This window comes from Podarcis gaigeae (genome assembly GCF_964106915.1).
Source record: "Podarcis gaigeae genome assembly, chromosome: 8".
Classification (NCBI taxonomy): Eukaryota; Metazoa; Chordata; class Lepidosauria; order Squamata; family Lacertidae; genus Podarcis; species Podarcis gaigeae.
The window spans coordinates 1,303,725-1,327,058 of NC_139684.1; the positions used below are offsets into that span (position 1 = coordinate 1,303,725).

The window sequence follows — 23,334 nt, forward strand, 5'->3', positions numbered from 1 at the left end:
TCGTAAACCAAATCGTTCGTAAACCAGACTGTTCTTAAACCGAGGTACCACTGTACAGGCAAAGGAGAGGGACTCCAAGGGAAACTGCTAGGTCCTACCACAGTTGACACACGGCCACCGCGCCCCCCCCCCCCAGCTAGTAAGAACAAAGGGGTGTTTACCTCCAAAGAGGCCACTCGAGGGGTGGGGGGTGAGGGGTGTCACTGCTTCCCCCTTTTCAGGCTGGCTCGTTTCACTATCTGAGCCCCCATCCTGCCCCCGAGAAGCTCCGATCTTGAGACACTCCCTTGAGCCTCCTCCTGGGCAAACGGCAGCGAGAGACAGGAAAGCGGCAAACGGTCACAGAGAAACCCATGAGGGGGGTGGCAGACGGACGGACGGACGGACGGAGAGACACAAGGAGAAGGAGAGTCAGATGGCAGCAGGGGACTCCTGCAGCAAAGTGCCTGGCATGGGCAGAAGGAGAGGGTCCTGCTGCGCCAGGCAAGGGCGAGGGGGGGGAGAGAAAGAGCAGGGGACAGACGACAGAGAGGAGGACGCAGCTGGAGCCCTGGGGCTGGGAGGCCCGTGGGGCTTGGGTACCTTGCTGCCTGCACTCTCCTGCTGCCAAGGGGCATGGGCCAGGAAGCGGCCAGCCTGGGCTTCCAGCGCATAAGGCTCCTGCAGGGAGCCTTCCATAATCACCTCTTCGTGCTGCCGTGCGTCGCCTGTCCCGTCCGTTTCCAGCCGCCGCACCACCTTCCGGATAATCTGCAAAAATTAAGTGCAGCACTTTTAGACAGTCTCCTGCTGCCTCAAGTGATGCCCACCAGCCCTCGGAAAGCCTGCCCGCTCTCCCTTCCAGCCCCGGATGCCTGGAGTGCCTTCCTGCGAGGCACAGCCCTTGATCTCTTGTTCTGGAGCCTGGACCTGCCCCAAATGGTGCGGCAGGGCCCCATTTGCCCATATGAAACAAACTCCACTACCTCCAAATTTAATTTTATAGCAGTAATACCTATTCATCACTCACAGACACCTTTGTAATGTTGAAAGACCATGAGGGCATCATGTTTCCCTCTGTGAACTAAGGCATAAAGACATTATCTTGCAAGAATGTGTACAGCTGCCTTTCTCAACCTGGTGCTCTAGGACTACAATTCCCACCAGCTCCAGTATTATATGGCTGTGGCTAATGAGAGTTGTAGTCCAAAACATTTGGAGAGCACCAGGTCGAGGAAGGCTGGGCTCTGACAAGGGAGATATATCTGCTCAGCCTCAAATCCTTATTGGGTGATGTTGGACCAGCCTCTCTCTCTCTTCCTAACCTACCTCACGAGGTTGTTCTGAGAATAAAGAAAGGAGGCTGACTGCATGAACAGCTCTGGTCCATGCATGCATCAATCCCTGCGGGCTGAGGCTGCTGGAAATTGCAGTGCAAAACATCTGGAGGGCACCAGGTTGGTGAAGGCTGCCTTACGATGCCCCTATAAGGCAGGCCAGCATCTGGTGTCCAGGTGAGAGCCAGCCATTTGCTTAAGATCACCTGCTGGGTTTGGGGGAAAGGAGATATTTGACATCCTAGGGACATCCTGGTTCATAGCTCAGACCCTGGGGCCTATGTGCCCTTGCCTGGGAGTCATTCCCACTGAGTGCAGGGAGATTTAATGTTGGAAGAAGGATAACTAGGATGGCAGCATGAGCTACTACACTCAGATTTCCCCAACCTGGTGCCCTCCAGATGTTCTGAACCACAACCCTGACCATTGGCTGTGCTGGCCGTGGCTGATGACAGTCGGGAGTCCCAAAGGTTTGGATGGCACAGGGTTGAGGAAGGCTGACTTACCGTATTTTTTGCTCTATAGGATGCACTTTCCTCCCTCCAAAAATTAAGGGGAAATGTGTGTGCGTCCTATGGAGCAAATGCAGGCTCCTTGGCTTCAGTGATAGCAATGCGAAGCCTCCGAAGTGTAGAGGGAGAGCTCCCCCCGTGCTCCGGAGGCTTCGTGTTGCTTTCACTGAAGCCCCTGGAGCGCAGGGAACTCCCGCTCCGCTCCGGGGGCTTCAGGCAGCTATCCACCAGCCTTCGGAGCGCAGCAGAAGGGGCTCCATTTCTCCTACCGCTCCACTGAAGGGGCGCTGAGCAGAGAGGGGGAGAATTATTTTTTTCCTGTTCTCCCCCTGTGCGTGGGGGTCCTGTGCGCCCTATGATCCGGTGTGTCCTATAGAGTGAAAAATACAGTAGATTGCAAAGTCCTTTGGGCAGAAATGTTTCTTTCTGCCGTTGCAACTCAGTAAAGTGCAATGTGCATTGATAGTGCTGTATTAAATAATCATCTTCAACATCATAATCACATTTATGTTGTAACTGCCCTGAGACCTGCGGGTAGAGGGCGGTATACAAATTTAGTTAATAATAATAATAATAACCATTGCTAAGAACTGCGCAATGCGATCTCCCCTCTCTCCAGGTGGCAAAAGAAGACAATTGCCTGGAGGACGGAATGTTAGTCTCAGGAGGCGTATCTTGCATGACATGCGACACGGGCTGACATTCCTTGCTCTGCACAACCCCACCCAAAGGCACAGGAGGCCCTCCCCTCTTCTGCATCTGGCCACCCTCCCCACAAGACAAGGGAGCGAGGAATTCAGCAAAAGAAGTCCTACACCCTTTGGGTTTCTCCTTCTCCCTGTTATCGGTAGGTAGCCGTGTTGGTCTGCCGTAGTCAAAACAAAATAGCAATAGCACCCTAGAGACCAACTAAGTTTGTTATTTGTATGAGCTTTCATGTGCATGCACACTTCTTCAGATACCTTCTCGTTCTCCCCGCTCAGCATTGACCCCTGCCTACCTCCCAGCACCTGGTGCTGGCCCTGCGCCCGATTTAGATCAACTGGTATTTTTAGGACCTTGCAGGAAGCTACAAGCTCACTCTCCCACCCAGTGCTGTGGCAGGTCATTCACCTCCCTCTTCATTCAGCTCCTGCATGAAATTCCCACAACAAGGTTTGCAGGGAGCAAAGGCCAGTGTGGCTGAAGCCAAGTCAGACTGGCAAGATCAGAACAGTTCCCATCTCATCTCAGTGCTCCGACACACATTCCCTTGGATGACCAGAGTTTCTCTCTCTTACACACACAAGGACCCCTATAATTAGATCTTTTGCAATCATCATCATCAGCTGCTGCTAGTGAAGCAGGTGGAGAATCACGATCAGGAATTGACCCACAGGCTAATTCCATCACCCAACCTTATTTCCACATCCACCCCAATTTACCCTCAAAATTCAGACCATGAGTCAGAATATGACTCAAGCAAGTCAGTCAAGCTGCATCCTACAGAGCAAACTAAGGTCACCCTCCCTCCCCCCCCCCGCATGCGCATACTAGAAGCCACCCCCCACAAAAGAAAACCCCAACACAAACTCTCTTGGGCTGGGTAGTCCTGACAGAAATTTCTACAACTACTGCTAGTGAGACCCCATCAAACAACCAAGCCTATCTGTCAGGGTTCCTGCCAGCACACTCTGCGATAAAGTCCAAGTGTGTCACACTGAACGCAAGCAGGCAATGTGAAGAGCAAAACTCTGGCACAAAGGAAAAGAGGCTGGAGGCGCAGGAGCCCAGCAGGATTCTAGCGTGAGGGGGAGGAAGGGCTTCTCGGGGAGCCGGGGGCCGACTGGCCCAGTTGCCGCCTCCTGCTCTGCCCTCCGTCTCCCCCTGGCAGGCCACTCACCTTCTTTGTGACCATGTTGCCCTGCTCATCTGTAAATTGCTCCTCGGTCACTTGTTCCCCTGGAATATCCAGCGCTTCATTCCCCTGGAGGGTTGGGAAAGCAGAAAGGAGAGTGAGCAAGATGGCTATGGGACCACAAAGTCCTTCCCCCTCCCAGAACTGCCACAGAGCAGCGGACGTCCTCTCGAAGCCCCACGGGGGGTTCAAAGAAAGTCAGCTCTTGGGGCAAAGCCAGCGCTCTTCCTCTCGCTCCAGGCCCTGCCCTGGTCCCTGGCGCCCTTCCGCCACACTACCAGTGAGTGAAGCCTGGCACGGCGTCCCTGAGGGCCATCCAGGGCAGGTTGGTGGGCACCGGCCCGGCCAGTCTTGGGGAAGCCTCCTCCGGCCAGCTACCTGGACAATGACTCGCCGGCGCACCACCCGTGTGGAGACGGGCTCCTCATCATCACTCAGCCCCTCGCTCTCGCCCAGCTCCTTGTCCAGCTCCTGGTGGATGTGCTTCAGCATAAAGCGGAAGGAGCCCTGGGCAATGTGCAGCAGGTTCTGGCAGCTGACCAGGAAAAAGCCAAGCAGCACCAGGCTGATGAGCAGCTGGGTCAGGAAGCCCCACATGGTGCTGCCACCTCCCGCCCCACCCCACCCCAGCCAGCCCAGAGCCTAACGCTGGCCTTCCCTCATGGCATGAGGGCACTGCCCAGGCTACTGGCAGGAGCAGCCTCTGGCTCACGACTGGGAAGCGGGTAGGGGCCGGGCTGGGTAGGAAAGCTGCTGTAATTTTAGCCTCCCCCGACCAGCTGTTTGGAGGCTCTGGTCAACCCTCCCTGCCCCCTCCTTTGGGGGGGGGACTTGTCAACGTCACCCAGTGCTCTGCCAAAGCCCAGGCAGGGCAAGGAGGTGGCACGAGGCCTGCCCCAGCCTGCAATCCAGCCTGGTGTCTCCTGGTGCCCCTGGGCACGAAGAGCCGAGAAGCACGCTTTGCCTGAGCCACCTAGGAGAGGGCTGTGCACCTATGTCTTGCAAAGGAGCCCCCCCCCCCCGGGCAGTTCTATTTCTCTGGCATCCTGGGCAGTTCTATTTCTGGCCCCTCCATACCTGGCTCTGGATGAGAACCAGGCGCTACCCAATTAGGAAGCAATGAAGAGGCCGGCTGGCTAGGATATAAATAGAGCAGAGAGGCTGAACATGGCTGCTGGGCCAGCCCCCTCCCCCAAGCAAGAGGGGGGGGCAAATGAGCTTCTTCTGCACAGGAGTGCAAATGTCAGCAGAGCAACCTTCTCATTTAGCTGACATACGCACACACACACCTTTTTTTAGCCAAAGGCATCTCCCCCAAAGCTGCTGGCAAAAGCTAAAAACTATCACTACCATATCAAATAAGAAGCAACAAGTGAAACAAATTGGAAGCCAAACATCCAGCAGAGTGTCGGCAGGCAACTCAAGTGATGCTGAAGCCCCCTGAAATAGTTCTCTCTGGATCCCAACAGCTAAATCTTGGCAGAAGATTTCTGCAGCCTTGGTCCCCCACCCACCTACCCAGCCAAGGGCCTGCAATGATATGCGTCTGCTTCACTGGGTAAGAAATACTGAGCTAAAGCACGAAGAGCATGCTGGATGCGTGAACTGAGCCACTTTGCTGGACCAGTTCTTACAACAACCCAGGAAAGGAGGCCTGGTTTTTTGCTTCCCTGCTACAACTAGAGACTGCAGTGTTACTCTGCTGCCCCCCCCCAAGAGACAGCATGGTTTTAATGGGTGCAGTGAAATACTGTACCTGTCAGGGGAATCTCTCACCGCTTGACACACCTGATGGGTGAAATCTTATCAACAATGTTTTGTTTCATTTTAAAAATGATTTAGTGATGTGTCAAATTTGATTTTTTAAAAATAACCCCCCCTTATTTCTGTCCATCTCAGTGAGTCCTTGGATGTGCAAATCCTCCTCCCTAAAATAATAATAATAATAATAATAATAATAATAATAATAATTTATACCCTGCCACCAAGGCCTGGCTCAGGGCGGCTGAAACCCTTCCTTTCCCTTCCACGTGTGGAGGGAAGGGAACACAGAGACAAAGGGCTACACCTCCTGCAGTTCCACGGCAGAACATCTGTTGCACGCAGAAATCCCAGGTTCCACCCCACCATCTCCAGGTAGAGCTGGGAGAGACTCCCTGCTTGCAACCCTCTGGAGAGCTGCTGCCTTTCAGAGAAGACAATGCTGGGCTGGGGGAATCCATAGTCTGCCTCTGCAGAAGGCAAGTTCCTTATTTCCTGTTCCATCCCCCACCTTGCTCTAGGTCCCTGCGCTTGGGCTCGTAGGTGGGGATGGGGACTGTGAAAGATGCAAAAGAATAAATTAAGTCAGCCTTCACCTTCAGGATATCAAGCTTTGGGTGTGTTGTATCTTTACATTTCATGGCTCCAGTGCCACCAGCATTTGAACGATGCATTCCGTCAGCAAAGATAGATATTTCAGAATACACTGATGCAATATTCCCTAGAGTGCCTGCATTTCAGCAGTGTATATAGTTTAAATATTCTTCTATAGCCTTGTTTTTTTTGTAAAGCTTTAAAATCTTTTCATATCTGTGCTACAGATATACATGAGGTGAAATTTAATCTCATGCTGTGATGTTTCTTCCACATGTTGTTCTGAGGGTTCTCCCATCCCCCCCCCAGCCCATTTTCCGTTGTGCAAGTGGAAGTCCTTACGCAGGGCTGGTGAGGGTGGAGCTCCTTTGGTGAATCCCACCCACGATGCTTATCTAGTGCCTTGACTTTGTTTATTCTTTTGCCTCTAGGGACTGATCAGGGGTTGCTTTGTCTGGATGAGAATCGCAAGGGAATGTTGCACTCTCCTACCTGTGTTTGTCGAAATATGCTGCTGTCAGCTTCCTCCAGCCACTTAGCCAGGCCCTGCCGCCTCCCAGGCTGGAGCCCCCATTCCCTCTCCTCCGAGGAGTCCATCCGGGTGTGATCCGGCCTCTCCCTCTCCCGGCCCCGCACTCTGTAGGGCACCGACTGCCGCAGCGCCGGGGGGCTCAAGGACACCCCCTTGGGCAGGTCCGACAGACTGGAGATGAAGGTGCTCTCCACGGCCCAGTTGCCCAGCCTAGGGAGCAAGGAGAGAAGCAGCACAGGCTCACCAGCTCTGCTCACGTGGAAATGCAGGCAAGCCAAGGGAGGCGAAGCACAGGGCTGCCTCATACGGAGTCAAGACAGCTTTATGGGATCATCCCTAAACTGTTCTGTGAACCCCACATTTTGTACTATCCACCCAAACCGAGTAATTGATACACCCAACCAGGGTTCGTAGTTAACACCTAAAAATCAAACACTGTGTGATTCACTCCAAACAAACCCTGTGCTTTGATTGGTTCACCTGGCGCAGTACTGTCTACGCAGACAGCTATGCCCAGCACCACAGGCCACATTTAACTGCAGAATGGACCCCATTCCTGAGCCTGCCCCCCAATGCACGCACACAGTAAAGGACAAATAATCTGCAGAACAGAGGGGTGATTCCTGTCTCTCATATCCTAGTAACCCCTTGCTTGGAGTGACTGCTGCAATGCTCTCTATGCAGGGGGCCTTTCAAACTAGCCTGGAGATTTCAGCTGGCACCCAATGGGTTCCCGTTAGCAAAGGAGTGACCAGATGGGTTGGCACCCAGAGTAAAGTTCAAAAATCCAGTGGTGCCCATGTATCTAACAGCCTCTGGTCTCCTCTGACTGGCAGCAGATCTCCAGGCCTTTCCTGTGTTAGGCAAGGTGTGTTTTGAGGGGAGATACAGGTAATTGAACCTAGGGTCACCTACATGCAAGGCATGCAACACTGAGCTAGAGACAAGAAAATAATAAAAACAATACATTTATTATTTGTATCCAGCCCATGTGATAGGGTTGCCCCAGCCACTTTGAACAGCTTCCAACACATAAAAAAGCATAATTAAACATCAATCATTAAAAATACAGCCAATACAGGGTTGCTTTCAGATGTCTTCTAAAAGTCAAATAGTTGTTTATCTCCATGACATCTGAAGGGAGGCTGTTCTACAGGGCAGGCGCCACTACCGAGAAGGCCCTGTGCCTGGTTCTCTGTAACCTCATTTCTTGCAATGAGAGAACTGCCAGAAGGCCCTCAGGGCTGGACCTCAGTGTGTCCGGCCTGAGTGAAGGGGGTGGAGATGCTCCTTCAAGTATACAGGGCCAAGGCTGTTTAGGGCTTTAAAGGTCAGCACCAACAGTTTGAACTGTCCTGAGAAACATACTGGGAGCCAGTATAGCTCCTTTAGGACCACTGTTATATGGTCCCGATGGCAACTCCCAGTCACCAGTTTAGCTGCCACATTCTGGATTAGTTGTAGCTTCTGAGTCACCTTCAAAGGTAGCCCCATGTAGAGTGCATTGTAGTAGTCTAAGTGGGAGATAGCCAGAGAATGAACCACTCCGGTGACAGTCTGTGGGCATGTAGGATCTCAGCCTGCATACCAGATGGAGCTGGCAGACAGCTGCCCTGGACACAGAATTGACCTGCACCTCCATGGACAGCCGTGAGTCCAAAATGACTGTCAGAATGCGCACTTGATCCTTCAGGGGCACAGTTACCCCATTTAGGTGTGGGAGTCCCCCACACCAGCCTGCCCCCTGTCGCCCATAAACGTTCAACCTCAGTCTGCTGGCTGCCATCCATCCTGCTGCTGCCTCCAGAGACTCACACGGGACATTCCCCGTGGCTGGCATCCCTGCAAGCGGGGAGTGCATTACCTCTCTTTGCCCTTGTCGATGACCCGACTGACAGTAGGCGACTCGGTGATGCGGGCCTGCACCCTCTGCTGGCCTGAAACGAGACAGACTTTAGTGTGGGAACCCGGCTTCCTGCCCAGAGGCCCCCCTGGCGCTCGCCGTCTGGCCTCCTCCCCTCTGACCTCTGACCTTCCTCCTGCTCTAGCATGTCCATCAGGCCATTCATGGCGTCTGAGTCCACTGTGTCGTCCTCCACCAGGTCCATGGAGCCCAGCGGGTCGGGGCCATGCGCGTCCTCCAGGAGCTGCCCCGGGAACCGGCCTTCGCTCGTGGCGTCCGAGTCCTCGGCCTTGCTGCACTCCAGCGAGGAGTCTTCGGCAGTCACCAGCGAGGGCGTCAGCCCCGAGGACCACACCTGCATGTCGGACATCTCCATGAGGGCGTCCTGCTCGCTGGCGGCCATGGGGACGGCATCCATGACGGCCACCTCGCTCCAGTACTGGTCAGCGCGCAGCGGGGAAGGCAGTGAGTAATGCAGGGAGGCGGGGGAGAGCAGCTCGTCCTGCAGCGAAGCATAACCTGCATGGGCAGACAGAGGGCGACAGGCTAAGGTGCTGCAGGGCGCAGGGCAGGACACGCAACCTCTAGCCGTCGGGGCACGCAGGGGGGGTGCACACTTTGTGCGCCAAAAGGTCTCCATCCCAACGCGCATCGGTCCAAGAGAACACAGCCATTGGGGCGGTGAGCAAAGCCAGCTAAACCATTGGGGGTGCGCAGGTGGAGAGAGCGCCCCCAAAGATGGGCTGCCACCCAAATGGCAGATTTCAAATGGAAACGGGAAGCGAAGGCCCCGTGTCTTAACCTGTAGCCTCCCAGATGTTGCTGAGCTTCAGTTCCCATCGTCCTGGACTTCTGGCCATGATGTTGGCTGGGACTGATGGGAGTTGGAGTCCAGCTTTGCTGGGCAGGCCAAAGGTTCCCTGCCCTGCCCTGCACCGTGCCGTGTTTCTGGTGGGCCCTGGAGCCCTTGCCCTCAGCTGCCTCCTGGGGTGGTCCCCCTAGCACTGGTTTCCCAGAGAATAATGTAGGGTCCCTTGTCAGGCGTAAAGGAGAGCGGAAATGGGGCAGTGGGGAGTGTTAAAAAGAAAACCTGATCAGGAAACAAATGTCACCAAGCCAAGCACTACCGTATATAAGGCTCAAGTAGCACTGATGCCTTTCTCTCTCCTTCGCTCAGTTTTTGCAAATGACTGATTAGTCATCAGTATCAAACATGAAGATCAGGAGAGGGACTTGTAACTCAAACAAGCCTTTTTGTGCAATTGCATTATAAATTCTATTTCAGCAGAAGTTAGAAACAAAACAAGACAAAACACCTTGTAATGATAATATAATAATAATTTGTTACTTAAACCCTGCCCATCTGGCCAGGCCTCCCCAGCCACTCTGGGCGACTTCCAATGGGATATTAAAAACACAATAAAACATCAAACCTTGATGCCTTATGTACGAAAACTCCCTTCAAGTCTTTAATAGTAACATAAAGAGTCCAGAATGTAGCACCTCAACATGCCCTCCTATTTTATATATATCAAACATATTGATTGCCTTTATATATGAGAGGCAACAATGAAATAGAAAACAATCTTTCATTCATTTTTTGAACTGCTTTCACTTTCTGTCACTCTCCAAAGCATAGTTTTTTGACTTGAAATGTGCTGGTCTACTAAAAAAATTCATTTTAATATTAAAGACTTAGGGATTATCTATATGTTTTGTTTCACTGAAAGCTGTTTTCTTTCATTTGGTTTTTGATTCTCTCCTGTTCACAGAAAGTGAAGGGAGGCACTCACTCCTTTCCAAGAACCCACAGCTTCAAAGAATTGGCCTCACCCTATAAGGCAGATGAAATCAGGGCCGGCCCTACTATTAAACCAAGTGAGGGAGTGGTGCCAAGATCCTGGAGAATGGAATGTGTGAGAGAGCCCCATGGTGTGCCATCAGCTGCAGTGTGTGGGTGGAAATCAATAAAACGTCCTGGACAATCCAGACGTATGGCAGACCATGCCGGCAGTGCCATTTTTGCCGATGTTCAAAAAAAGAGAGAAAAGCTAAAACCTTTTCACTGTTTGAAATATGGCAGCCCTAGCCCTATGCTAACTCCCTCCCCTCAAATGCAGCGAAAGCTACTGTCCAAACCCCAGTGTTGTGGCAAGATTCAGCGGTCAGTTTAATAAGCTTGGCTACATGGAATGAGAGAGAGCACCATCTTGGCCCTGGGTATGAAGAGACAGCTGAAGACTGACAATTGCCCTTTGGGGGAGTTGGAAGTGATTTGAAAGAGGAGAACACATTTATCCCACTCCTGCATCTGGAAACTGAGGGTTCTATCCAGTGACCTCTGTCCACCAGCACATTGTCTCTTGCACAAGCGGAAGAGTCAGTTTTATTATTGCACAACACAGGAACTCAAGACAACAGTTGCACTAGCAGAAGCCTGCTGTGCCACAAATTGCACAATCTGTTGTGCAACTAAGGCCACATTCATACCATACACTGAAAGCTTGTTTTCTCCCGCTCTGGAGGGTAGGACTCAAACCTATGGCTTCAAGCTAGAAGAAAGGAGATCCCAACTAAACACCAGGAGGAACTTTCTGACAGTAAGAGCTGTTCAACAGTGGAACGGTCTCCCTCGGAAGGTTGCGGGCTCTCCTTCCTTGGAGGTTTTTAAGCAGAGGCTGGATGGCCATCTGACATGGATGCGTTAGCTGAGATCCCTGCATTGCAGGCGGTTGGACTAGATGACCCCCAGGGTCCCTTCCAACTCTACGATTCCATGATTCTATGAAAGCACTATGATACCAACCACATTAAACAGCCATGGCTTCCTTCAAATAATTCTGGGAGCTGTAGTTTGCTAAAGGAGCCAAGAGTTATTAGCAGGGTCATCTTCCCCTCTCAGTGCTACAGTTCTCAGCCTGGTTTAACAGTCAAGCCCTGTGGAACAAATATGCCACTAACTGACTTAGCTCCACATGAGTGTTTGGGTATTGTTTAAATACCTGTTTGATCAGAGGCAGCAGCCAGACAAAATAAAATGTGTGTAAATGCTGTGGGAAGCAGAGTCTCTTTCAAACCTCACTTTCATTTCTCTTCAAAATGACTGTCATTTAAGCCAGAGAGGGAACCAGGTTTTTGAGACTGGGGTTCAAAGGTAGAGAAAATATGCCTCTGACCATATGCAAAAGGAACTTCTCTCAACACCGAGTAGCTGCAACCAGTCTTGTACTTCAGGGAGTGGGGAGAACGGCTGTAAAGAATCTAAGCAACTCAAAAGCATTCCCTGAAGATCTTAGCTACTGTAATTATACTCTTACCCCTTTGCTGTTGGTTCAAAGCAGCTTCACCTGCAATGCCTCCCTCTCTCTGGGAATTTGGTGTGGAGGAGAGCGACTCTCCCACATGTTCCCACACTTTGCACTCGGAAAGAAAAAGGACTCAGCGGGATGAGTGCTGCTAAGCCAGGTAAGTGCACAGACAGGAGATGCTTCCGGGATCAGGTCCCCAAGTGCAAAATTACCAGCTCCGAAAACAGGGTGCTTTGGCTCACATGTTCCACTGTAGCCCAAAGCCAACGAAGAGTTTTGGGGCATTTTAAAGACTCCCCCCTTAATTAAGGTGTGCTGAAGTAGCTGCAGAACACCACATGGGCTCTTCTAGGCTTCCGTGGACTAGAGTCCTCTTTGCCACAGTACTTTTGGTGCTGTTCTTTTGGGGTCCTGCTGTCACTCAGCGTTGCAAAAGGTGGCAGAGGGGGAGGCAACTGGATCTGTGGGGCACAGCTCCTATGGGGCATGCGGCAGGGAAATTCCCAGTAAGTTGTGCCCCATGTGCCTTAAATATGTGTGCCTGGTGGTGGGTGTCATGGATGGCTCCGTCTTAAACTTGGGGTCATGGTTTGAGCTCTGCGTTGGGCAAAGATCCCTGCATTGCAGGGCGTAAGATTAGATGACCCTTGTGGTCCCTTCCAACTCTACAATTTGATGATTTGAATTTTCCTGTTCAGGCATCAAAAGGAGTCACACTGTCCAGCATTCATAAGAAATCTATATTTTGATCTGCCAGCATCCAAACTTTGCAACTCCCTGCCTATTGACATCAGGCAGACACTTTTGCCATATTATTTTCAGCGCCTGCTAAAAACCTTTCGGCTTCTGCAACCCTGTCCAGACCTGTAGAAGCTGCATTTGTAGCTACTGTTGATTTTAATTATGTTTTGAATGATTTTAATGATTTTGAATAATTTCTAATGATACCTATTTTAAACTGTTTCTATTTAAAATAGAATTGCTTTTTTAAAAAAACTGCTTTGAGTCCCCCCCCCCCCCTTAAAACCCAGTGGTACATCCATTTTATGGAGTAAATAAATGCAACGTGCCGGCCTTCTGATGGCTCATTTGCACCCAGCGGGCACTGACATGCTCCCTTCTCCAGCTCAAAGCATTTAAAGGGTTGAAGGGAAGAAAGAGCTCTTGGGCCACCTCAGAAGTACAGAAGTACATGGGCAGCTTGGTCTGTGAAAAGGACCCCATCTCTTAGGGGCCAAGCCCTTTTGGGCCCCCCAATGTTTTTTGGGAGGGGTTTCCCCTATGTTCAAAAGTGGCAGAGGAGGCTACAGACGGTGAGGCTTCAGTGGCCAACTCCTCGTCCTGCAGTGGAGGGGAAGAAGCGAGGAAGCAGCCCCTGGCCGGTGGCCATTGAAGGTGCTGCCGCACTTGGCTCCACCCCGGCTCCTCCGATGTCCTGATGTCACACGTGCGACATCATGCAGCGCATTATGTTGCCCCCTCTTCTCCTTTGGAAGCTGGTGCCTCTGCAGTGTCATCTTAAGCATGCATAGGTTCGCTGAGCCAAAATGGGAAGGTTTGCTCCAAAATCACACAGTGCACAAAACCCACGAAGGATGAGGAGAAATTCCATTTCCAAAACAATATGGGAATGGAGACAGAAGCATTCTCTGAAATGGACACCTCTCTTATTTTACCAAGGCTGTTCTCCAACCAAGGAATGTGCAAGAAATGCATATCCTAGTACAATGCACCCAGAGTTTCCACTGGCTCCCTACAGCTGCTCTTGACCTTGGGCAGCCCTTGGGCAGCTGCTGCTCCCAGATGCCCCCACCAGATTTCGGGCAGCCAAGGAATGAACCACCCACAGAGGCACCCGCAGTGGGCATCTGGGCCACAGCAGCTGCCAAGAAGCCTGGGAAAAGTGTGAGACGCACCTCAGTGTATCTCAGCAGGGAAGGGAGGAGTCAAGGAGAACCAGGGATGCTGGAGAGCATTTGTAGCCCCCCTTACTTACACCTGGCTACAGTTGGGCATGAGGATTAAAGGGCTTACTCTGAGACTTCATAGGAAAGGTGAGTTTTTGGATTCTGAAGCTTAAAGCCCTTGTAGCTTTAATCTGCTCATGTTCACTCCTTGCCAGACTGATCTCCCACCCCGTTCTCTTCTTTGCCTCCCCCACTATTGACATTTAGGCTGCAAGTTCCTTGGGGACCAAGACCTATTTATTAGCAAAGCTCTATAAGGCACCATGTCGCTTACTGATAGTGCTGTGTAATTATGGATAAAGAGCAACGGGAAGGGCAATTGCTTCACCCGGTGGCAGGGGAACCAGGGGAGCCAAGGCCTCCTGCAGGTGTGCCGTGTGTGTGTGTGTGTGTGTGTGAGGGGGACTCTTGCTCCATGCAGCTTTTCCACAGTTGCTGTGCCTGGACTTTGCCTGCTCAGCCGTGCGGGGGTGGGGTGGGGGGTTGACCTGCCCAGGGGGGCTTTGGGATCAGCAGGCTGAAGGGAAGCCCTTCCCGTTTCCCCAGGCTCTGCTAACAGCCGTTGGGCAAGGAAGGGAAGCCAGGAAGGGAGGGCGGGTAGCAGCAAAGGGCAAAGTGGCAACATTCAGCCTGGCATGGCTGCCAGGTCCGGCCAGGCACAGCATGCATTCATCAGCAGGGCAAAAGCTCTCGGACGGACGGCTCAGGTCAAATGAGAGAGAGAGAAAGAGAGAGAAACAGTGGAGACAGGCAGTGGAGGAGAAAAAGGAGGAAGAGGAGAGAGGTCAGGACCAAGACGGAGGACAACGGTCAGGATAGGCGCCAACTGGCCAGCCAACTCAGGCTGATAGCATGTGGAAGCACGCAGATTGAACTGGGATGGGGGGGAGGGAATGAGCGCGCACACCTCTGAACCCCCGTGCGCAGCACTCTTGACCACAGGGTTGGCTGCTGATCTGGCTCCCAGGGCCCACTAAGCCACACCAGCCCACACCCTCTTCCTAATGTGCAATGCGTCTAACTGATAGCTGGAGCCCAGGGTCCAGGCTTCAAAGCCCAGAACCTCTCTGCACCCATCTCCAGGCACACCTTGCGCCAACCCAAGGCCTGATCCCTAGAGGCCATTTGAGCTGCACCATTGCAGGGCCTCTTTCTCTCTCTGCACCAACCTCAGATTCCCTCTCTCAGGGCAGCCTCTCTCTGGATCTACGCAGGTTTTCCTATCTCTTTGCACCACAGAAGGTGTGCTCCTTACCCCTCCCCCCTGCGTCGCCACAAGTCTGCATTCCTACCGCCTATCTTTCTGCAAAAGCCACTTCCTAATGCCAGGGTCCCAGTCTGGACCCCCCCCCCCACTATTCACTTTATGGACCACAAGTGCCCTGTGTATGCAGTGGGGCACATGGCACCACAGCCACTTTGCCCCTTGGACTCCAGGACCCTGGGCTCGTCCACCCTTCCGCTTGTCTCGCTGCTTCCCCCCAGGAAAAGCTCCTCCTCCTCACTGAATGGGTTTCCCATGTATGGGTGTTTGTTCTGCTTCAGTGATAAAGAGTGGATTTTCCCAAGGAAAGAGGTGGGGCAAACTGAAAACTAGGAGACCAGTGGAAATGTGGATGTGTCCTCACTCACAACTGTTCTTTAACACCTGGCTGTGGCCCTCGCTGGCCCTCCCAGCTATGCTCTTGCCTCCCTTGCCCAAAGCCACACAGCGTGCCCCAGCACCTGATCCCCCCACGACATTCCCTGGGTGTCTGTGGATTTATTCCACCCCACCAGGGTGTGAGCTTAGAGTTGGCTGGTTCTAGCTGAGGCCAAAGGGGAAGGAAGCTGCCAGCCAGGAGGGTTTTTTAGCAGGCAGGTAGCTGGTTGATCTCAGGGACCACAAAATGGGCTGAAGGGGGCAGCAGAAATCCAGAGGGAGGGGGGAGGGAGGGGCAGTCACACTGAAAAGACCTGCGCAAGCCTAAGCCTGGGCACATGACTCCGGGTTCACCAGAGACACCAGGCAAGGATCTGGTGTGGCAGGATCTGGGCCGGCACTCACCATTCATCTGGGAGGGTGACAGGGAGTAATCCCGATTGGAGTAGCGTTTGTCTCCCTTCAGGCTACGACTTTGCCGGGAAGAGCCTTCCAGCATGTTGATGATCTCACTGCGGTCTATGTTGCGCAGAGCCGTGTACAGGTTTTCCACTGCCAAAGGAGAAGAGGAAGGAGACATATCAGCCAGACGTGACAGCAGGGGATTCATTTTTGCAACCATCTATCATGGAATGCAGCAGGAACAGGTTGTCCAGCACCTGCAGGCTTCTTCTTCTTCTTCTTTTCTCCCCTCCCCCCATGCTTTATTAATTGAAAATTGTATAACAAAAATGATCATTAGATGTTGAAGACAGCATAAAAAGTATTAAAAAAATACAGTTGTTCGTTCCTCAGTTATTTGCTTTTTACACCATTTTGCAATTGATTTCAACGTGACCTCCCATCTTCCATTATATTCCCAGATTATATTTCTTGCACACTTCACTTTATTTTCTCCACATTGTTTGGCTTACTTTAAGTATTATATTATCCTATTCACCCACAGACATTCAGTCAATACCTGCCAACGGATTAATATTTTGACAATGTTCCTTTACACAAACACTATATATGTCCCACTCTCTGTTAAATTTTTCATCTGTAACGTCTCGTAAACTTGCTTGTTAGTTCAGCATACTCTCTCAGTTTATTTTGCCAGTCTGATTTGAATGGGATATCTTCTCCATTCCAGCCTTTTACAATTAACATTCTGGCAGCAACTGTAACATACATAAAGACTCTCCTAAACTTTTTTGGAATTTCATTACCCATAATTCCTAGCAGGAAGGCTTCCGGCTTTTTAGGGAAGGAACATTTGAACATTTTCTTCAGCTCGCTATAAATCATTTCCCAGAACTATCTAATCTTTTTACAGTTCCACCACATGTGGATTCATGTGCCTTCAGCCTCCTTGCATTTCCAGCAAATGTTTATCCTAGATCTAAACAATTTGATAGTGCAAATCCTCCTCTTTCTCTTATATCAATCAATAATTTATGTTTAATTCTAGGTTTTCCCCCATTCCAGATAAATCTTGATATATCCTTCTGTCAATCTTTGAAGCAGCCTGCCATCCCTATCACCGGAATGGACTGAAACAAGAAAATCGTTTTTGGGAGTATGCTCATCTTTATTGTGGAAATTCTTCCCCCAAAAGAGATATTTAGCCTGCTCCAAATTTCCAGTTTGTTTTTTATTTCCTTCCAAGTGTTAACATAGTTATCCTAGAATAAATTGATATTCTTAGCTGTGAACCATATACCCAGATATTTCACTTTTTTGCTAATTTCCAGGCCGCATATAACTTGTAATTCATTTTTTTCCTTGCACATCCATATTTTTTTACCAATAATTTGATTTTCTTTGTGTTAAGTTTAAAACTTGCCACTCTCCCAAATTCATTTATCAACTCTAGTGTTCTCAATAGACTTTCCTTTGGGTCATTTTTATCAGGTCATCAGCAAAGGCTTTGAGTTTATAAGATTTTCCCCCACACACTATACCTCTTATCTTCCCTTCTTCTCTTCTCTTTTTATTCAGGATTTCCAATACTAAAATAATGGAGACAAGGGGCATCCTTGCCTGGTTCCCTTCCTTATACTGCATTCCTCCATGATGTTGCTATTTATAATGAGTTTCGCTTTTTGTTCTGAATAGCTCGCCTGTATTCCTCTGCAGAAAGTGTCACCAAATCCCACGAGGTTTATTTGTGTTTTCATGAAACTCCACGAAACAGGCTTCACTTGTCCACATCACAGTTCGATCCGGTGGAATGAATTTGCACCTTGAAAAGCATGTAGAGCTGGAAGAGGATGTAGGAAAGACTGTCCTTCTTTTGACTTCCTTTCAACTCTAGGTACTTTTCAAGGAAGAAAAAGTAACCCTCCTCACAACCAGGGAGGAAATGAATGCTGGCAGAAGATCCCCAAGAATGTACCTTTAGGGAGACTAGCCATGCACAAATGAGGAGCATTGCCCCCCTCACTGCCGGCCCAGACCAGGAAAGAGCAGGCCTGAGGGGGGCATGGCCAGCTGCTCCAATGTGCAATGCATTCAATGTTTTGATGGGTGAGGGTGAAGGAATGCCATGTATTGAATGTGGTCATGTGCAAAGGAAAGTCCCCCGGGGGAACCTCAGTTCTGGTGGTGTGTGGCCTCCCTCTTCAGGACAGCAAGAGGTGAAGCCCATGCGCCCCCAGCCCCCTTGCTAATACGCACTGTTGGCACTCTGGCTGCCACGGCTGGTCCACAGGTTCAGCAGGGCCAGGCTCTGCTCCAGAAGGGAGTTGGGATTCTCCACACGGATCCTATTGATGTCATCCACACCAAACTGCAGCTCCCGGGCCAGTTCTGGAGGGAGTGGGGGGTGGCGGGGCCAGGAAAGAGACACAAAGCACAGCAGCCATCAGACATGGGGGGGGAGCAGGAAGGCCCTGCGACCGGCCCTCTGTGCAGTGAACTTTTTGCAGCCCGAGGGCCAGCATGCAGAGCAACCTTCCAAGGGCCACATGCCAGGGTGGCGGGAGAGCAATGGAAGTGACTCTTCTGCTGCACAGGGGGCTGGTTTCTGCACACAGGCGGTGCTCCTCTCTGCCCTGTCTCCAGGCAAGCAAGAGGCGTTGTCAGAATCCAGGGACACATCCCAGCCAGCCAAAAACTCTGTGCATGCAAAACAAGGGCTAGTGAGGGGTGTGGCCCAAGGGCAGCACCAAGAGTCAGACGGGAAGGCCTGAAGTTCCTCACCCCTCCCTGCTATTGGGTATGCCACACTTGATGCAGTTTAGCTATATATTTAGAAAAATATCAAAATGCTGCCCAGAGTGGTTGGGGCAACCCAGTCAGATGGGTGAGGTACAAGTAATAAATTATTATTATTAGTTCTTGGTTTACAAGAACTATGTGTGAAATCACACAAGAAAAACCATACACAACTGTTGTAATCAGATATGGAAGGATGTGCTCCTGATTGCTGAGGGCTAATGGAGCAGAAACGGTTCCAGCCTGCATTTCCAAGTTGGCATTTCCAAGCCTGCATTTCCAAGTTCACCAGCTGAATCTCCCCAGGCAGAGTCTTCCCTACAACTGGGCCCATGACACTGAAGGCTCAGGCTCAGTGCTTGCTGTTGCCAAATGAGCCTGGCCAACTTGGGGAACGACCAGCAAGAGGCTCCTGCAGAAGATCCCAGTGACCGAGCTGGGAGACAAGGGTTCTGGAGACTTTTTTGCCAGGTGGGTGTTCACAAAAAACAAAAACAAAAAACCACAGGGAGTGTGTGGGATAATAGCAGGAAAGATTCCCACCCAGCAAGCCCAGAGTGCTGGGAACTCAGAGCATCTAAGGTCAGTTGTGGGAACAGATGGGAATATTTGTGGCATGGAAAATGGCAGGATGTTAGCAGGAAGTTATGCAATAAGTGCCAGTTGGAAACGAGGCCGTATGTCTGCCCCAAAACACTTGCAGGCACAAACAGTATTGGCAGCAGCATTGTGTAGAAGCGCCTTTATGCCTCCAGAAGAACAAATCATGAAAGTACAATGAAAGGGACGCCTGGAAGGGCCTTTCACCCCTTTTTTGCAAGGACACCAGTGTCACTCACCAGCCCAACTGAGGCCCAAATGCTCTGCAATAACAGCCATCTTCATGTCTGTTCTGTCCTTCTCTGTGCTGCTTACTGAGCCTGGGGGGGGGAGGGAGGGGGAAGCAGAGTAAGTTTTGGGCAAAGACAGGGCACAAAACTCACAGTCACTGCTGGGGTCTCTGACATTGTGCAGGTTGTTAGCAGGTTGTTAACAAGGTCAAGAGGCTGATTGGTCCCTTACTCAACTTTGCCCTGGTCTCAGTCACAAATCCTGTTCAGTTTCTCTACTACTACTACTACTACTATTATTATTAAAATTTCTATACTGCCTGTAGCTGTTACCATCAAGTAGTCTGGCACCCAACCCACCTGGGATGCTAGCTTTCCACAAAGGAAACAGAGGAACATATAAACTCCCTGCCTGCAGAAAGCTCCTATCATCATCATCATCATCATCATCATCAGTTGCTTTTCAGTTGTACTGAAAGCGTCTCAAATTAAAACCAGTTAAGAACATCCAATAAAAATCTAGAAACACAGCTGAAGCAATAAAAGGGTGCACAGATCCCACCTCACTAAGAGACACCAGAATGTCTCCCTTCAGACTAATGGCAAAAGGCCGTCTTGAATCCCAGTTCCATTTCCTGACCTATGAACTGCCCTGCCAAGCCCCCTCTTCTGGCCCCAAGGACTCTTACCCAGGGTGCTCTCGCTGGGGAGGCTGTATCTCTCACGCAAGGCTAGCGGCGTCAGCGTTCTCCTTCGCTCCTCACTGCCGGAACTCTGGGGGCATCAAGGAAAGGCATAACCTCCAACATTTGCCCGATAAAAATAGGGACAGCCCATTCCATAATGATAATTTTACTATTTATACCCCACACATCTGACTGGGATGCCCCAGCCAGCATCTCAGCAGCTTCCAACATATATAAAAACATAATCAAACATATATCACCAAAAAACCCTTCCCTATACAGGGCTGCCTTCAGACGGCTCGGGGGTCAGATAACTCCATACCCTCCAACATTTCTCCAATGAAAATAGGGACATCTTAAGGAAAAGTGGGAAATTCCGGGATCAAATCAGAAGGCTTCTCTAAATCAGGAATGTCCCTGGAAAATAGGGACACTTGGAGGGTCTGGAAAGGCTGGTGATTTTCCTGCCTCCAGGAGCCCCTGAGAGAGGGAGGAGCAGAGAAACATGGCAGATTGGAGGAAGCCCTGCCTTATTGCACTGAAATCTTGCAGTTTTGCTTGACCTTGTGTCAGTATTAAACTGAATGTTGTCTTTTCTGAGACTGTAACAAACCAATTGTTCTTATACGAAAATTGCATGGATAGATTGTCTAATTCCTTACCGTACTGTGGTACCTCGGGTTACATACACTTCAGGTTACAGACTCCGCTAACCAAGAAATAGTACCTCGAGTTAAGAACTTTGCTTCAGGATGAGAACAGAAATCGCGCGGCAGCAGCGGGAGGCCCCATTAGCTAAAGTGGTGCTTCAGGTTAAGAACAGTTTCAGGTTAAGAACAGACCTTCAGAACGAATTAAGTACGTAACCAGAGGTACCACCGTACTGTGCTAGGGCTCATCCAGCTGCAATTAGTGAAACTGTTAACAGTTCTTAAACAATGTGTTATATAACTTTCCCCAACCCTTTTCTATCTGGTGATGCATTTATGCATACATATATTTTATGTAAGCTGCTTAGAGACCCTCTGGGTGACAGGTGGCTAATAAGTTTAATCAGTACTATTTTTCTAGAAAAGAGTGGCTGGAACTTACCAAAACGCCTCCCTTGTTCTCTTACAATGGTGATGGTGCCCACCTGACAGCCACCAGAACTCACCTGAGAGATGCCGGAACTGAGTTCCAGCAAGTTCCTCCTGGGGAAAAAGCCCTGCGTTTAACGAGTAAATAAATAACATGCTCAGGCAGGACTCACCTTGGAGCAGGGCGGCATTGTGATGTTCAGGTGGCAGAGGACATGCTGGAGCTCCTCGTACTTCATGGCTTTGCGGAGGAAGGACAAGGAGCCGCTGGCTTCCCGGCTGCTGTCTCGCACCTGCTCCCAATATTATTATTATTATTATTAATTACTACTACTACTACTACGCAGCTTTTCTTCCTGCAAGGACTCAGTTAAGCTTATGAATAAAACAGAAACAACTAAAAACATTTTTTGAAACCCAATAATTTAAAAACAATTATACATTTATTGAACTAAAACAATATGTGTGTGAGAGAGAAAGAGAGAGAGAGATTAAAAACATGCAGCAAATTACAATAAAAACAGCACAGTACCAGCCCTTTCACTAAATGCAGTCAGTTCCCAAAAGCCTCCTGGAATGAGAATTATTATCATGATAACAATTATTTGTTTATACCGCCTTGTTCTCAGAAAGGGACTACAGGACAGCAGGGAGGGAGCCTGTCTAACTTCTCCCGGGAGGGAGTTCCAATCTGAGAGCAGCCACCAAGAAGGCCCTCTCCCACGTCCATGCAAGTGGGCTTGTGAGGGTGGCAGGACCGAGAAAAGGGGGGAATGTGGTTTTTCAGAGAGCTTGGACCTAAGCCTCACAGGGCTTTATGGGCCATCATCAGCTCTTTTGAGTCGTGCCTGGAAACGGACCAGTAGGCAGTGGGGCCGTTGTAGGAATGGGACTGAAGGCTCCCTATAACTCCAGGAAGTGAGGAGAACAATGGACGGGAGTGATCTATTCCTCAGAGTCAGGATCAGTGCTGATGGGCTTTCTCAACAAGTGTTTGGAAACTGTGCTCCACAAGTTTTCTCCAAGCTTGCGATGTCTTTTTTGGCCCCCTCCACACCTTGCTCCCTTCACTGAGCTACAATTTCCAGAGTTCCTTAAGGAGCTGAACAGAATGGGGAGACCAACACCAACTGGACGCAGGTTCCTCACGTATCTCCTGGCCTATGCATCTGCAGGTGGGCTCAAGAGAAAGACTAGGTGGGGCGCTGGTCCTGAGCCAAAGCGATGTGGGACTTGTGATGTATTGGAGCCACGTCCTCTCTGAGGGGGAGATGGCACCTGCTCCCCACTGCAGGGACAGGACAGACCGCTGGCTTGTGCTTCCACGCTGGTAATGGGAGGGTATTGTCCACTGCGCAGCGGGTGTGCTGCCCTCCAGCTCCTGCCACCTGAAGCAGCTGCTCCACTTCATCCAACAACAGGCCTGGGCCCTGTATCTGGGCACCACAAGCTTTTAAAGTGTGGGTTATTTGGGAGGGGTTATTGGGTTGTTGTTGTTTTTATTTTGTGTATTTTGTAGTTTTATATTCTGATTTTATTCTGTGAACTGCCCTGAGAGCTGTGTATATAGGGTGGTATATAAATTCAAACAAGCAAAGAAGCTGGGAAAACATGATTGCCAACCAGATCATGATGAATTTCAGTGGCATCACAAGTGAGAGCAGCAGCAGGCTGGTCGATCAGAGCCCAGCGATTTCACTCCCAAAGCATCCTGCTGACCCCCTTGCCTCTCACCTTGACAGGGATGATCAGGCGGTTCTCCCGGAATGACTGGAACAGGAAGCTGCGCTGCTGGGTGGCCTTCTTGATGGGCACCAGGTTCCCAGAAAGCTCTGTGTGCAGGGGCATCCCCTCCACCACCTGCAGAAACAGGCAGTAAGGTCTCCAAGCCTTTGAAAGGGTTATGCTCCACCTCCAGAAATGGCAGCTCATCATGAAACGCTCTCATGGCACAGGTTTAAGGCCATCCTAGAAGCTATGTTGGGCAGGTACTTTGTTCTGGCATGCTTGTTTTTTAAATCAATCAATCAATCAATCAATCAATCAATCAATAAGGAGGCATTTGAGCTAAACTCCCCCTCCCCAGCAAACAATTTTAGAGGGTCTTAG

The 23,334-nt window shown here is 50.4% G+C and overlaps 2 protein-coding genes across 30 annotated transcripts in view; both read right to left on the reverse strand.

Moving 5' to 3' along the window:
• Positions 1-2,101, reverse strand: part of LOC310851981 (putative CENPB DNA-binding domain-containing protein 1) — a gene marked incomplete at its 3' end in the record, with an annotated part of 98,974 nt that extends 96,873 nt beyond the window's left edge. The window contains exon 1 of the mRNA XM_083754696.1: positions 2,098-2,101. The remainder of the gene's footprint in view (positions 1-2,097) is intronic.
• Positions 1-23,334, reverse strand: part of ANK1 (ankyrin 1) — a 180,818-nt gene that overhangs the window by 7,349 nt on the left and 150,135 nt on the right. For 12 of the 29 annotated variants that reach the window (XM_083753138.1, XM_083753120.1, XM_083753140.1 and 9 more), the window contains 11 exons: positions 22,960-23,085; positions 21,399-21,518; positions 20,150-20,234; positions 19,470-19,550; positions 18,091-18,222; positions 15,838-15,984; positions 8,645-9,034; positions 8,477-8,549; positions 6,573-6,822; positions 3,711-3,794; positions 583-750 (listed from right to left, as the gene is read on the reverse strand). In XM_083753138.1, coding sequence (XP_083609264.1) covers positions 583-750; positions 3,711-3,794; positions 6,573-6,822; positions 8,477-8,549; positions 8,645-9,034; positions 15,838-15,984; positions 18,091-18,222; positions 19,470-19,550; positions 20,150-20,234; positions 21,399-21,518; positions 22,960-23,085 — 1,656 coding nt within the window. Of the gene's footprint in view, positions 1-161; positions 300-582; positions 751-3,710; positions 3,795-4,103; positions 4,725-6,572; positions 6,823-8,476; positions 8,550-8,637; positions 9,035-15,837; positions 15,985-18,090; positions 18,223-19,469; positions 19,551-20,149; positions 20,235-21,398; positions 21,519-22,959; positions 23,086-23,334 lie in introns of those variants that run through there. The other 17 variants (XM_083753128.1, XM_083753125.1, XM_083753124.1 and 14 more) reach the window with 7 other exon arrangements.